Source organism: Micropterus salmoides, unplaced genomic scaffold (genome assembly GCF_014851395.1).
Source record: "Micropterus salmoides isolate LMB-PRFRI ecotype aquatic unplaced genomic scaffold, ASM1485139v1 Ms_hic_scaffold_20, whole genome shotgun sequence".
Taxonomy (NCBI): Eukaryota; Metazoa; Chordata; class Actinopteri; order Centrarchiformes; family Centrarchidae; genus Micropterus; species Micropterus salmoides.
This window is the reverse complement of record NW_024041151.1, coordinates 11448132-11464313: the sequence shown is the minus strand read 5'-3', so window position 1 is coordinate 11464313 and position 16182 is coordinate 11448132. Positions and strand designations below refer to the sequence as shown.

Genomic DNA, 16182 nt, shown 5'->3' with positions numbered 1-16182 from the left:
GATGGAGAGTAGGAGGCAGAGGGAGGTGGAGCTAGTGAGTCGGTCTAATTAAAAAGCAGAGTATGTACAGCTGCAGAGGGCAAAGAGGGAGACAGCGAGAGGAGGAGAGAGGGGGAGCAAAGTGATCCAGGGGGCGGAACTAAGGGACAGGGAGAGAAGAAGCAGTCAGTGGGGGGTGAAAATAAGGGGCACGGGGTGGTTTAAGGGGGTGGTGGTAGAGAGCAGCTAGTAGTGTGAGGTGAGGAAAAGGAAAGAGTTGGCAGGACACCACGGTCAGCTGGAGAGAAATGCAGAAAGGTCATGCATAGAGAGAGGGAGAAAGAAGGGGGAGAGTCGGAGGAAGGAAGGAGATAGGAACAGACAGGTAGAATTATTCTACAGATATCTCCCATATGAGCGGTGGCAGAGCCGGGGAACCGTGACCAGCAGGATAATAGAGACACATGGACAATAGTCCTCTGAAGCAGAGGCAGATCCACAATCACTGAAGGTTAAACCGCTCCAGTGTTTTTAGGCCTCTTTAAATTAACATGCGTAAGTGTTTGTAGTTTTGCATGCAAATTTAAAGGCAAAACACCATCTGTATTAAATGAATCACGTATTTTTACTTAAGTTGTCTTCTTTTGAAAGTTCTGAGCATGGGGAACATGTTTTGTCCAGGCTTGATGACTAGAACAAATTGATTTCTCTTTTTCTCTAATTATTGTTGTACGCCGACCCCGTCATTCCTGCACTGGCTGTTGTCACCTGAGGCTGGTTAGTAGAAACCACTCTGTACAGATACAGAGATAAAGTCTACACCTAAATGTCTTAAGGGCTGAAACATTTCATTCCATTTTATCAGCTCTGATCACTTATCTGTTCCAATCTCCTCTCTCTCCATCACACTTACATTAACATCCCAGTGAATCTAGTTTTTACATCTCTCAGATGTTTTACACTTTCGGACCTCATTTCTGGGAATGATCATCTGAATGGATTTCAAATACCATTAAATGGAAATTTCTCCCACAGAATTTACATTGATAAGAGCTGAATGGAAATGCCATCCTCTGCAATATTGATACATAATAGGATGTAATGGAATATACCTATGGAATACATGGAGTATACATGAATATAGCTATTAAAATAAAAGTGCATGCACAACATTGCGTATATTTTATATACACAATTCTTACACATAGTGGTGGTAACTATTCAGCAGCACATACGAATTATATTGATGGGAGCCCTCACAAGTTTCTTGTTATAACAACATGCCAACATATCATGTTTTTTTAATAGAACAAAATAAAGTAATGTTTCTTGGAAAAATTAAAATGATACATTTTGTCATAATAACATATAACAATAATAAATATTTTGTTATAACGTGATCTTGTGAAAATATGAAACAGCCAGTTATTGCAAGTTTAAATAAAAGTATACAATATAAATATACTCGTCCTGCAATATGCATTAATATGTAAGTGGTGCTTTAATGTTGCAGTTGGTTGAGGTGGAGCTAATTTTGCAACTACTTCTACTATCTGAAAAAGAACTAGTAACCGTAGATTTTAAATTGGAGTAAAACATTTTGTTTTTCTCTAGTGTACTGAGATGTAAAGTAACATAAATGCTTAAGTATAGTATAGTACAGTATAGTACAAGTACCTCACTAGAGCAAATGTTACTTCCAACCGCTGATACTTACATGCTTCAGTCTGGACCAGAGTGGTGATTGACAGATTGACTACCTAAAAAAACATATATACATACATACATACATATACATGGAGCCCCCATAAATCTGTAACATGGACTAATAAAAACGAAAATCTGTTGTTATTATCCAGATAACTTACAAACAGGCCCCAGGTTCTGCACCTGCAACTGGACTGAAGCAGAGTGACGCATTGGTTTGATGGGGTGTTCAGGGTCATGTGCTGCACTGAGAGCTTTGCTTTGCACGACTGCAGCAATTTTGACAACTGTGACAGTTGAAAGACGAGTGATGTTAGAATCAGTGCATGTTTGTGGCTGTTGGAGACATGGTGAAGCAGCAGATGGAGCAGCAGAGGATAATGAAAGGAGGACAGACTCTATGAGACTTCCAAACAGGCAGAGTCTATCAGCTACAGAGAGGACCTTGAGTTTACAGACGACAAAGGGTTTCTGCTGGCAGTGTTTATAGGTGGTGTTTAGTTTCCATTATATTTTGACGATGTCTGAAGCTCATCCCACTGGTGATTATAGCGGAGTTGCGTGATGGTCAAGCCATCTTGGGAGAGCTAAAAGGCAGTTCTTTATAGTTTTAGAGACTTTCAGGCACAGACACATTAGCTGTCTGCACACCACTTTGTGAGATGAAATACATCTCATATACTTCTCAATAGAAATGAGAATGCTAATGGGCCACGATAGACTTAGTGCTGATGTTGTATTTCCTTGACAAAATTAAAATTTACAGTCATCACCTTTAAGAAACAATATTAGCTTTATTTATAGCAGTTTAAATTAAATAAATAAATCACATTTACTGCATATTATTGTTGTCTAGTAAAAAACATGTATCTCCAAATTTGGCGATTTTTCATTTTTAAGATAGATCGATGGATTGATGATTGCTCCTTTATGTGCTGAGAAAATGATCCTACTTCTTAAAGTAAATAAACCCCAAAGTATTATCTGACACAAAGCTGAAAATAGGAAATTTTTTTTATCGGCTCATGAAAAGTTGATGTTTTAGAGATACATGGCTTTTACAGGACAGCGACGTCAGTATACTGTAATGTGCTTTTATTGGTGTCAATGTTGAAAATATTAACATGAACATATTTTTAGTGCCATACAAGTGACATGGCTGCATGAAAGGCAAAGTCTGTCTGGTGCCCAGTCATTCAGTGGATCCACCTCTTTGGTCCAGACTGAAATATCTCAAAAACTATTGGGTGGATTGACATCAACATTTGAACCGATATTCATGGTCCCAAGAATGATATTCTTACTTTTCCTCTAGTGCCACAATGAGGCTGACATTTTTGGTTTTGAGTGAAATGTCTCAACAATATGCTGTTCGTGTCCAAATCAGGATGAATTGCAACAACTTTGGTGATCCTCTGACCTTACAGCTATAGCGCCACCATCAGGTCAAATTTTTGTTTGGTTTGCTTTATGACCAAATACCTGAGAAAATAAAAACATTCCCATCAACCTCAGCTGCCAAGGAACTATAATTACTATTTATCAGAATTATCCAAAGCTCCCTGCACATAGCCAATCAGATCTTGTCTTCACAGTGCCCACAGAGTCACCAAAAGAACACTACTAGTTTCTCTGGCACTCATTAATCAGCTTCTGTGTCTGACCAGCTATAGAAGGTGAATTTTAAGCAGATCCTTTAATGTACACTCAGATCAAGTCATCAATCATAGCCCAATACAAGGTTGTAGATTAGGGGACATGCCTAATGGTGAGATCAAACTGGGGCCATTACCTGAAAAAGGTTTTATTATTTTGCTATCTCAGTTCCGAGCATGATGGATGAACGAGGTGGGGATTCATTTGCCGGACCTGAGAACAACTGGCGTCTCTCTCTTTGATCTGCGCGGGGCCCAGGACATTGTCAAAGATCTTAAGTTCCTTTGATGGATGAGGGAACTTTTCCTTCTTTGTTTCTGGTCCGATTAATGACTTTCTGTGTCTGTCCCCTTGTCTAGAAACAAGGCTGGAGGTCAGAAGAGAAATGCTGCTTGGCAACATAATAAATGGGTAAAAAGATAGACAGTGAAAGTGGAGCAGTTTATGGCTGCTGCTATGCATCAGAAGGCACTAACAATGCATTGCATCATTCTTAATGCTTGGTCTTCCTGTCTACCTCAGATAAGTCTTAGAAAGTGATTTACAAAAGAGTTCAAAGCATCGAAATCTGTCATAGTTCAATCAGTGAAACATAAATCTATATAACACATGAAAGTTTTTGATGCTGGTATATGAAATGGCCTGAGGACAGAGCTTTCTGGTGGCTCTCTCCACCAGATGGTGATGTTGTTCATAAAGTATCACATAAGTTACATTACAATTCCCTTTACAAATGATTCAGAAAACAAAAAAATCTATTTGCTTCAAATGTCTCATTTGATACTCATATGTTTTTTGTGCTCACTGTATGGTTAATATTAGAATAAAGAGGTAAAAACGTGACGATGAGCACTCTTTTTGCATGGGAGTATACATGTAGTGTGTGTGTCCTCCTGCGTTACATCTCTGTTTGCTCTTGGCTACATGAATGAAATCCAGCATTGAGTGTGTGCTTTGCTGATGTCACTGATGCCAAGCGTCTTAAAGGAATGTCACAGAAATAGATGAATCACTGGCCAAGGGCTCATTCGATTCAGATACAAACAGAAAAATCAACACATTCTTGATCTAATTCATTAAAAGAAAAATATTTAAATATAGCACTGATTTCTCGCGTGTTCTCCAGGTACATGATGCTGATAAAGTGATGATGCAGCAACCATGAACATCCTGATCTGCCTTGGTCCTTTTCATTTGATGTTTTTAAGGCACACATCAAAGGGTACTTTTCATCCTATGCAGCTTGCCAAAGATTAAAAAGAGAGTGCTTTTTAAAAATATTTTCTATATTTCGGTGTGAACCTTAACCTAATTTTCTCACAGAAAGCATTACTTTTTCTAATATAACAGATGCATGTGAAATAATTGGCTTTACAGGAGACACTGTCTGAACAGCGGCTCAGTAGTAAGAACTTTAATTAGGACATTTTGCATGAACATCCCTGGACTAGAGAGGTGACAAAGTCTTTAATATATGATTAGTTTATTTTTTATTATTAAACATGTTACAGTGTGGGCTAACCACGACTTTAGCCTGTAGGGTTTGCTGGTCCTACTCCAGCGCAGGGTTAACCCAGAGCTTGCGCCATTATCCTGTGAAATATGGGTCACAATAAGCTGCTTGTAAAGACTATCTATGCAGATGTATTTTTAGGGAGGGGGTCTGTGATGTGGCCCTGCTAGCATGTTGGAGTTTTTTTCTAACCATAACCCTTGCTCACAAACAATCTGTAATTTTGCTGCTAGATTTTTATGAAATGTGGCATGGACATTCGTGGTTCCCAGTGGATGATTTCCAGTGTTTTTAGTGACCACCTAACAAAATGACCCCTGGTCAACTATTTGGTCCATAGCAAACATAAAAAGCAGTGGTTTTCCTGTGAAATTTGCTGTGAATATACCAAGAAGATAAAATATTTAGGTTTTGGCGACCCCATGAACCATGCCTGTGGTGTCACCATCTATTTCTACACAAAAAGTCTGAGATAAATTTCCACATTTGTAAACTGACCCCTTCATTTAAGTAAAAGTGTATCCACTTTTTTTCAAAATAAAAACGCTATGTTTGACTATTACCACAAAATAAATGTGCAGTCATTAATACTGAAAATGTTTTTAACAGGATTTATGCAAACATTATGTGTTTGAATATGCCACATTAAAAAGCTATTAACAGCTCTTTTTAGATAGTTATGTTTATCAGGCAGACAGGCTGGTGAACCACTAACCCTTTGGAAAAAACTACGTCCACGAGTTAACTTCTTAAGATTTAAAATGTATAACTCTAGACTCACTATTTTTTGATGAATTGCCATCATTTGCAACTGCATTATTACCGAACAGAAAGATAAACATGAGCCAGAGGGATTTTTCTAAACCTGAAAAAAGTTATTTATAAGCCATTAATAAAGCAATAGTTTGGCTACTACTCATAAATTCTTAATAAAGGTGCCTAATCTTTAAATTAAAATGATCATCAACAGTGACCTGGATTAACATTTTGAGTATGTGTAAGGTCTACAGAGGAGTTAAATTCTGCTGTGGTTATTTTGTCAACTTATTATTATAAACCAGTATTACTGCAGGCCTATTAGTCTAAGTTTCTTACATGAGCATCTTTTGAATAACCTTTAGCAATAGAAGATATTCATATTGTATAATTCCATATGAGCCCGCCAGCGATGGATTTTTCTCTTTACAAAACCTTAGGGTAAAGGGACAGTAGTTTGGGGGGAACACACTCGCTGCTGCGTCACACACCTTGTTGTCGGTGTGGCTTTTTACCTGCTAAGCTCTCAGCTTGTTTTGTTTACCTCTTTCCTCCTGACACGTGGGGAAGGGAAGGGGAGGGAGGGAGAAGAAGAAGGGTGGATCGGGAGGGGGGTGGTGGTGAGGCGGATTAGTGCTGCGTCGGTGCCCAGTGTCCTTTTTAGACCACAACAAACACAAGAGTGATTGAGAGAAAAGCGTACAGGGAAGAAACTCATCTGCACCTGCTTGTCCTCCTCGGTCAGTGTCAGCATCTCCCCGAGCTCTCTCTCTCTCTCTCCATCCAGCACAGCACCCGGCGTTCCAGCATGTCTCTTTCCGGCTCGCAGACACCAGAGGACGGACTTTACGGTGAGTGATGGTGGTGCATGGACCAGGCCGTTGTTTTGCAGTTATATCATGACTGATTTATTTACTTGCCGTTACAGCCACGTAGCAGATATTTTGTTCACATGTAGCTATACACAGCTAGTCGAGGCAGTTTTGTGTGTTTGTGTGTGTGTGCACATTCGATTTAATTTCACTACGCAAATATCAACAAAGGGGGTAAACAATATGCAATGACCCCCATTTATTAGCTCCGTGTTTTTACAGGTCTGACATGCAGACATCCAGCTGCTGATCAGTGCAGACATGAAAGGCTACTAACAGCATGTCAGACTGAGAGCAGGTGTGAGAGGATGCCTAACAGGAAGGAAGGCACTGCCAGTAGTTGGCATTATTGTTGCCACTGACACTGTCATTGTATTAAACGGATTCCCTGACTCACCTGTTTGTATCTCTGTAAGCCACTTAAGATGTGGAGATGTCCTGACGCTTATAGCTCTACTGGGCTGTGTGCACATTGCTTGGCACATAGGATGCTGGGTAAAACATGTGGAACAATGATAATGGGGAACAGGAGTTGGGCGCATCAAGATAAAGAGTTGGTGGCCTTAATTCTCCAGTCTCTATGACATTAAATCATTGAAGAATAGACAACAATCTAATTAAAAGACCACCAGTCAAACTTCAGACGATGGAAAAACAATGTGGAAAATGTCACGGAAATATTGCATTTTAGTTTGATGAATGTATTATTGTGAAAAACATTACAGTCTCCTGGTCGTCTCTTCAGTGGCAGCTTGATTGAAGCTTAAGTCACATGGACCATCACACTTTGTTTTTAGTGATACATCAACTTTTCCATCTCAGCCAAGAGTAAAAACAAATATTGCAACTTTTTTTGGAACATTTCCACTCAAGGTTTTTTTTTTTTTTGGCACAAATTGAAAAAGTGCCTAAAAATACATGGATGGAAACGCACTTATAGTTAAATTGTGTCCCCTATACATCACAAAATGCACTTTTGTATCCATGTTGCACACAGAAGGCATTTATTTGAGGCTAAAATAAAATACAAATCCGAGGCAAGAAAAAACTCAGACCCGTCCCTTATCATTTCTGTACTGTCCCTAAACTGGAAGCAGACATTCATAGCCCTGCAAATCAAAAATGAAACTGTTGTGCTGCAATTCATTGAGTCTTTTAGCATCCAGCTCTTGTCCACATTACGTAAAGCTGATTTGGCAGTGGCACAGATGAATGTGTACAGGATTGCACCATAGAAACCGATTTAGTGCTGCAGAATGGCGACAGATAGATAAGTCAGGCAACAAGGCAGTTGTTATGTCATAACTCCCCTCTATAAAAAAAATAAATAACTAGGGCAATGGCACGGTTTCCCCACTCTGCCCTCCCCCCTCCCTCTCTCCAGTTCTATGCCTACTCTCTGCTGCTGTTTGTGTGATTACACAGTGTCATAAACCTGGTTAAAATGAATATTAGAGAGATCACATGAGAGTGAAGCATACTTTGGTGGCAGATGATGTCTTGATATTTTGTAAAGGCTGTCTGTGTCACAGAGGCATACAGACAGCATGACAAGAGAGAAACAAGGGGAGGAAGGGAGGGTGAACGGCTAATCTCTAACAGAAATAAGATCTTATGTAAGCAAGCATGCTGTCAGCCTTAGTTAGCCTTGCCCTACTGTTTGGCTGTGGCTGTATGCACACCATACACACCAGAGTGCATGTGTAAATCTCTTCCTGCTCATGTACCCAATGAACCGGTGTGTAAATTAATTCATATGGTGTGTGTGTGTGCCCAGAACTCACTGATAGAAAGAAACAGACTCTGGCTTTCATTCTATGTCTGAGTGTGTGTTTTTCTACATGGGTGTAACACAGCACTGTCCAGCTGGATGTCCATGCTGCATTCAGCGTCTCAGGTCATTTAATGTCACAGCCCTGGTGCTGCTTATATGTTACTGTATATCAGTGTGCAATAACCATAGACTGTATATAAAAATGGACGTAGTGTCCGTGACGTGACCCGTTGGTTTCTGAAGAACCGTTTTGAAGCTCCAAATTGACGGAGCTGGCCAGCGGCATCTTGGTCACACCTGTACACTCACTGTCCATTCCACACCAAAGATATATATTGCCTGATATGGTTAAAATTAGTAATTGTTTCAAAAATATTCATTGTTTGAGTGAAATAAGGTTGTCATTATGCTTCATTCTGAGCCTCGGAGGAGGATTGGTAGGTTATTTGGGGACAACATAAGCTGCAGCTGTCAGTTAAACAAAAACCCAACAAAAGCACCAATAATTTGGACTATATGAAGTGAAAATGGGGGGAAAGCAAGCAACATTCAGTTAATGTATTGCATATTATTCAGAAACTGAATCAAAAAGTATGAGTGTGTGTGTTCAAATGGAGAACAGACAAAAAAGATTGATCAACTTATGCAGAGAAGTTTAATGCATTTTACAACCCATATGATATGATATGATATTTTTATTTAATTCCTGCCCAGTACTCATATCATGTCATAATTTGATTCCCAGTAACAGAGCTACTCTCAGCAGAGTGCTATATAAAAGTGACTCAATGTAAATGCGCTCAATTTTAAGGCTATAGATTTGTTTATTTTCCTCATCATGACTCCTTTCTGGCTCATTACAATTCAATGTGTATGATACTGTTTTCTGCCTCCTTGCTGACTGGCTGATTACAAAGTCTGCTCATCATTGTTTCCTCATCAGGCTCCTGGGTCGAACTGGAAGAGCTGATCGCAGCCGTGAGCCGCAGGGAGAGTCTGGCGGGGCCGCAGGACAGCATCTCCTCCGCCCTGCAGGGGGAGCTGGAGAGGATCCTTCTGGAGGCACAGCTCGAGTGTGAAAGGAGTAGAGACAGGTAATGGAGCAGTTTGTTTGTGTGGATTTTGTTTTGTTTTGTTTGGGGGTTTGGGGGGTTGAGCTGCACAGCGAGGTGTAAAAATAATTTGCACAGTAATGAGTTTCATTCTGTGCTCAGTGGAACTATGCTTGTTTTTCCACAATCTGTGTTTACTTTCTCTGTTTGTTTGCTTTACAAACTAAGAACTATAGACACCGTTAAATTGCAGTCTGTCCAAATCTTGATACTGAACCCACATTGTAAATGTCTGTTTTTGGCCACAGTCCTCCACAGGTGGGGACTCCACAGTCCGCTGGTTCCCCAAGACCCACTAGTGACCAGGACAGTGACTGTGTCACCATACAGGTATTGATTTTCTACTTTCCAGCAACTCATTTCCATTTATCTCAGTAGGCTACAGTTGAAAATGAGCTTGCAGACACATGGAACTTTTGCGTGCATTTATGTAGTCAGGTAGTTTTCTGCCAGAATTTTAAAAACTCATTGTCAGCACACTGAAGGGTGCCTTGATATCCAAGAAACAAGTTGTTCTGTTTTCTGAACAGTCTTTAAGCAGTTGCTTCTTGCTAAGTGGTATGTTTTTTGAGGTTGAAGTCATATGTTACTCATGTAACATATGACTTCAACTACTTCAACTCATGTTTCTCAACATATACACATGCATACACATATGCTTAGGTTCCTCAGGTTCACATCACTGTCTCTGTCCTGATTTTCTGTGTCTACTCCTATTCCCTTTCATTTTTTACTGTTGCACATCATTTGATTCCATATCTATGATGCAGGAGGAAGGTGAGCGGCGGGGGGACACTGATTGGGTGTGGGATTGGTCCAGTAGACCTGAAAATATGCCACCAAAGTAAGTCGTGCTCCTTTAAAGTCATTAATTGCAATGTGGTTTATTTTATTTTATATCTTTGCTGTGATATCTGACTAGGTTGTTAGGATACCACAAAGATGTAGAAGTGTTAAGTGGTTTTGAAGGAATCATACTTTTTTGCCTGGAGTTAGACAAAAAGATCGATACCACACTCATGTCTGTGCATTAACTATGGAGCTGGAGGCAGGAAGTGATTATCTTAGCTTACCATAAAGACTGAAAGCAGGGGAAAACAACTAGCCTGGCCTAGTCTAATACATACTAGTACATAAACAGAATGTATACAGTTTGTGGTTTCATGTGGAGTTTCCTGCCGTACAATGTGTTTGTTTGTTTGTTTGTTAAGAAATAGTTTCTCTGTGTAACTCAATCTAAACAAATGTATTCATATCTTATTAAAAAACATTCTGCATTTTTGCTTTTGGCACTAGTTGAAAAAATAGGACTGTTTTTACTCACAAAACCCCACAAAACATAAAAAATAGTGATTTGATTGTTGTCTCGTGTGTCTCTTCACTTTGACTTTGACAGCATGTTCCAATGTTGACTTAAATTTTGTTTACAGATTATACCTTTGAGTGTTGAGAAACACATGAATCACCCTCATATTTATTTACACCACCACTCTTGACATTTAATCTCCTGCAATACAATAAGTCTATTTGACAGGTAGTAGCTCTTAATGGTCTCAGACTCGCAGCACTACCTTTCTTGCATTCTCATTCTTCTCTCTTGTGTTCTCATTATCTCTGGGTTTTTTTTCCACCTCCTATTTTCCCTCTCCCTGCATCTCTTATCTCTGGCTCCTCGTCCTGCTCTCTTTTTACAGAGAGTTTGTGTTTCAGCACCCAAAGCAGCAGGCATCCCTCAGTGTTAGGAAGACAGAGGTGATGAAGAGAGGAATCTTCTCCTCCGACGTTCTCCTCATCCTTGGTCCCTCACTGCTGGCTTCACACCTGATCACACTTGGAGTCGGGTGAGACACTCAAACACTGAGACATTAACTACTCAGAATTCTTAGTAATTTTCTGAAACAATGGGTCCTTGAGTTGACGGCTACATAGGTGACATCAGGCTATAAAAGCTGCATGTTGATAAGCATCTTTACCAGCCGGTGATCTATGTAGAAGAGGAAAATAAATAAAAAGCATTGTTCTTGTATTGCACTGTGTTAGTCCTGGTATTATAATACATACTATAATTATTCAAGATCAAATTGTTATTTTGTTCTAACACAGCCCTGTTTACCTGCTTAGTTTTTTATGTAACCTGTTACTCCACAAACAAATGTAGTTAGTTAAGGAAGTGCTCCTTGGCATCGGAAGCAATGCTTACTTTGGGTTGTAAGCTAGTTATGCAGACATACTAGTTAGAGCCAATAAACACACTGTTTAAGTAATTCCTTACACTTTTGCTGTTGTGATTTAATGCTAAATATAGGCACCAACGCTTTGTATAGTATCACTAAAGAGTATCACTGTTTAGGCTTGGGCGGTATCAAAGTATTACAGTCTACCAGGGTATTTAGAAATCCCACAGGCACTCCTCTTTCTGTTAAACTGATATGAAGATGCTGTGTTGAGGTGATGTATTGTAGTGCACGCCCTCAATGTCGGCTGGCAGGTGCGTGAAACTGCCTGATGTCATCTTCAACAACAACGCGATAACCCCTTTCACTTTTCCAGCAGTTGTTAAACCACACACACACACACACACACACACACACACACACACAGTAGCTCTATTCCCTGTATATATACATATATATATAGGCCATACATATTTAAACCCAGCAAGACTTGTCCAAGTAGGCTAATTGCATATTAGACACACAGCATTGTAGGCTGGATAATGTCATACATGCTACAATGAATTCTATGACAAGCTCAGCTTTTACTTTGTTTTTTGTTTTGTTTTGTTTTTAACTTAAATACTGTATACCGTTTACCCCGATTAAATATCAAGAAGTTATGCAGGTATGAAAAATAGATGCCGCCCAAGCCATCACTCTTACTAACCCTCTTAACCCCATGCACGCCACTTAAACATGTTGAGAAATCCAAAACTTGACGGGCCTGCTGAAGCTAGTTACAGTTGCTAAGCTATGATTGCACAACTGGTGTTTTGGGGAGGGGTTTAGCAAATGGGCAATTATCAATGACTGCTTTCTCTTTTCAGGATCTACATAGGAAAGAGATTGGCCGCTTCCACAACCAGCACGCTGTGATGCCACTATGCCACTGCCCCTACTCAAGGTCTGGCCAATAAGGTCACAGTCCACGCTCTCTACCGCACTAATTTGCCTCCTTCCTTTTTCGTCATGGGGCAACCTTAGGACCCTTCCCGTCTGTACCTCTGTCTCTCTGTTCATTTCTACCGGGTCTACCAAGCAGCACTCTGCCAGTCTGTCTTTCTGTCTGCCTCTCTCAGTCTGTGTGTGTCGTAGGGCCAAGGAAGCAGATGGATGCCGACCAATGAGTCAGACTGAGGTCACTATTACTCTCCCGGAGAGTAACACTGATCTCAACCAGCTAAAGTATAATCAGAGAGGAGAGACTGTCCCAATACAAGAGAAAGGAGAAAAAGAGAGTTTTACCCAGCTAGAACAATAAATCCCTTAGATAGGAGGAGATGAAAATGGTTAGTTGGGAACCGTATGTTCGGATGAAATGAGAAAGATAATATGTGGTAGCCTTTTGCCCCAACCTATGAAAAAGCAAAATGTCTGTCATTTGTCAAAAGTAATGACCCTATGTAAGACTGAGCTACTACAGTAAAAGTGGTTAGTGGGTTTTTTCTGCCTGAAAGTGTTTCTAACGTAGAGAGTTTTAGTTGGCTGAGTGAATGTAGGAGTGGCTGTGGTTGTGCTTTTTGTCCCGTAAACCAATTAAATATTTGACCTTTGACAAAGACAATCACGATCCCATTAAACTTCACTCCTCAAAACCTTAATGTGCCTCTTGGGTCTTTTATTCTTCCCTTCCAGTCTCATTTTGGCAATGTTTGTTGTACACATGTTCATCTCGTTTAATAAATGAAGGAAAGTGAAGGTTTTTTTTTATTCAGCAATGCACAAAGATTTGCTGACATAAGTTCGGGCAAGTAACTTATACTGTATGTGTATAATGTATTTTTAGCTTTGGTATATGGTTCTCTGGAAATCATTTGCAGTCATTCAGAGAAAACCTTAAGTGAAAGACAACCTACTGTGTTATTCATAACCTGCAAATTAACCACAGCATCTAAAATTCATTCCCTTTTCCATATGAGGTAAATCTCTGTTGATTTACCCTGATAACCTCTTGATGTGTATTTCACTAGTGGTTTGTTTTTAGCTAGCCACCAGGGATGACTCTTCCTCTTGTCTAACTGACCTCTTGCAGAAATGTTATGACATCACACCAGCCTGTCTCTTTCCATCTGCCTTTGTCATTCCTTACCTCACATAAGTCTTGCTTTTCTCTTTTTTTAAACAAGCTGCAGCTTTGACCAGTCAAGGATTTGATTTTTTATTGCTTTCCCATAAACTATAAACCCGTTTCCTCTAAACATCTCATGAAAATAGCTGGCCCGGATTTGAAATGCAGGGCCTGAAAAGCACACTGAAGTTTCGCTGTGCCGCCTTGAACATAAACGTGCCCATTTGTTGTCCGGCCTGACCAAGCCCAACGAGTTTATCAGCCATTAGCGGAGTGTTTGATGTCAGGGTTCCTGCTGAGCTTGTTAAGCTACTTCTAGACACACCAAGCTGACGATGCAACAACAAGCCTGTCTTGGCAGAGCACAAAAGCACCTGGTTTCCATTCCAGACATCCTCACGTAACTCACCAACATGCACACATGCAAACTATGCCTAGTTACTAGAAGATGTTTTGGCATCACATTTACACAACAACGAAGAAAAGGAAGTACTTTGTCGGTTAATGAAACAATTACAGGTGCTTAGGAAATGTCTATTCATTATCCTTGGCTGCAATGTGGAATTAAAGTTTCAGTAAACTTGTTAAATTCTGGTGTATCACAACTTGTCTTCTTTTTATATATATATATATGATACTCACCAAAATAATAAAAGAAGGGGAAAAGTAACATGTGCAGTCAGACAGATGTCAAATAGGTTTAAACATATCCCAGATTAGCACAGTATATTTACTTAACCTTTTAAAACAAAAATTAAATATAAGTTTATTCAACAAATACAAACTAAATGATGTGAAAGACAGATGAGTGGATACAGAAGCTAATTACTCTGTTAATGCAGTCTTATTGAACAACCTTTGGACTCACATAATATGCTCCTGATTGTCCTTCCCACCCAAAATGTCTCTTCTTGAAAAATGGATTTAGCTGCTTGATGTGTCAATTTATATACAGCATTGTGCATTTCAGTAACTTCATGTCTCTGCCATTAATTTTATCTACTTTGATGTTTCTTGGATGGAAAATAGTAACAGATTTAGTGACTAAAAGCGACTACTGCCCTACTGAAAATCAGACAAGAAGCAGCAACAAAACAACTGGGGCCGTGCAAACATGCCGACCAGCACACATACTATAATTAGAAGGTAACTTTTAATCCTGTAACCATGGTAACTGTACACAAAGATGATGACAGCTGTAAACTTTACGTTTTACAACAATAAAGGGGACAAAACCAATACACATTTTCATTAAAAGGCTAAGAAAACTAAATCAAAATATATTATGTGCCTTAAGTGGTGTTTATTTGTTTGTTTTTTTACAACATTTCCAGTAGTTCTTTGTTCTGTCAGATAACATTGTAGCTTTGTCGCAGTATTCCTAAATCTTACAGTTTTATCACAACCGATAAGAAATTACAATGAAAGCTATTTTAAAAAATCCAAATATCCTTTAAACAATGAGTTCTGCATCATGGATTGTCCCAGATTCAAACAATTTATCCTAAGCTTGGGGAAAACAGGCAGTCACAGGTGCAACAGACTGTTGTAAATCACCATGTTCTCACTCAGTTATTTCCTCCGTTGCTGTGAACCTCAGTAACTTCTTCATAGCAGGGGACCGTGTTAAGATCTGTCGACCCTGTAATATCCTCCCTGAAAAAGGGGACAATTAGTCTACTACAGCGAACAGCCTTAAATTCCACATGTGATTTTTTTCCGAGTGTAAAAGTGAAATAGCAGACTTTCAGATAGAATGTCGTGACAAAAAGGAGTCGAAGCATTTAATGTTACGAAAGAAAATCTATCCTCATGATTTGTCTCTTGTAACGGATGAAGATAGAGGAGACTGAGGCTGAGACAGAATTTGAAAGAAATCCGTTCATTTCCTGGACTGCGCTTTAGAGATTGGACATCTTTCTCTGGGAAATGCATTATCTTCCCGGTCCTACACTGCTAGACAGGAAATAGAGAGTCCAGTTTCAAAGAGTTTGGATGTGACAAAGAAATTCAGTTAAACTGGCACGCCGTCTGTGCCTTAACATTCAAACAAGGTCACTAATTTGAGCCTACATCTCAAATAACTTCACTTTACCACATGTGGCCCACTTCCCCCTCATGAACCACTTATTTTTTTCGGAGTAGTTGGTTATAATACCACATAACATATAAGACGGACTCTCACTCAAATATCAAACACATAATAACACACTGCTTACCAAACTGGTAAAAAAGAATTTATGTTATCTGACATTGAGTATGCACAGTGAATGCCCTGCCGGAAACATTTTCAGACAGAGATTCTTGCATTTTTTTTACCCTCTGTCACTCTTGAGAATGCAGCAGCAATTTGTCTGTCTGAACAAATGACCCAGTGTGCTCTCCCACTATGTGCTGTTTCCCACTGTATGGCGGACTTTTCTAGCCCAGACATGCTCGGTCTCAAAGTGCCAGAACTATGAAGGATTAATGAGAGCACCTGGAATAAGACTCAATGGAGCACAATGCAGCGCTGTTCGTACTGTGTAA

General features: G+C 39.6%; 1 protein-coding gene across 1 annotated transcript; it reads left to right on the top strand.

Moving 5' to 3' along the window:
* Positions 1 to 6221: 6221 nt before the first annotated feature.
* On the top strand, positions 6222 to 13186 carry zgc:73226 (uncharacterized protein LOC402792 homolog). Its single transcript, XM_038734305.1, has 6 exons — positions 6222 to 6462; positions 9201 to 9351; positions 9618 to 9699; positions 10140 to 10213; positions 11064 to 11210; positions 12413 to 13186. The coding sequence occupies exons 1-6, from the start codon at positions 6420 to 6422 to the stop codon at positions 12459 to 12461; spliced, it is 546 nt and encodes a 181-aa protein (XP_038590233.1). The 5' UTR covers positions 6222 to 6419; the 3' UTR covers positions 12462 to 13186.
* The last annotated feature ends 2996 nt before the right edge of the window (positions 13187 to 16182 follow it).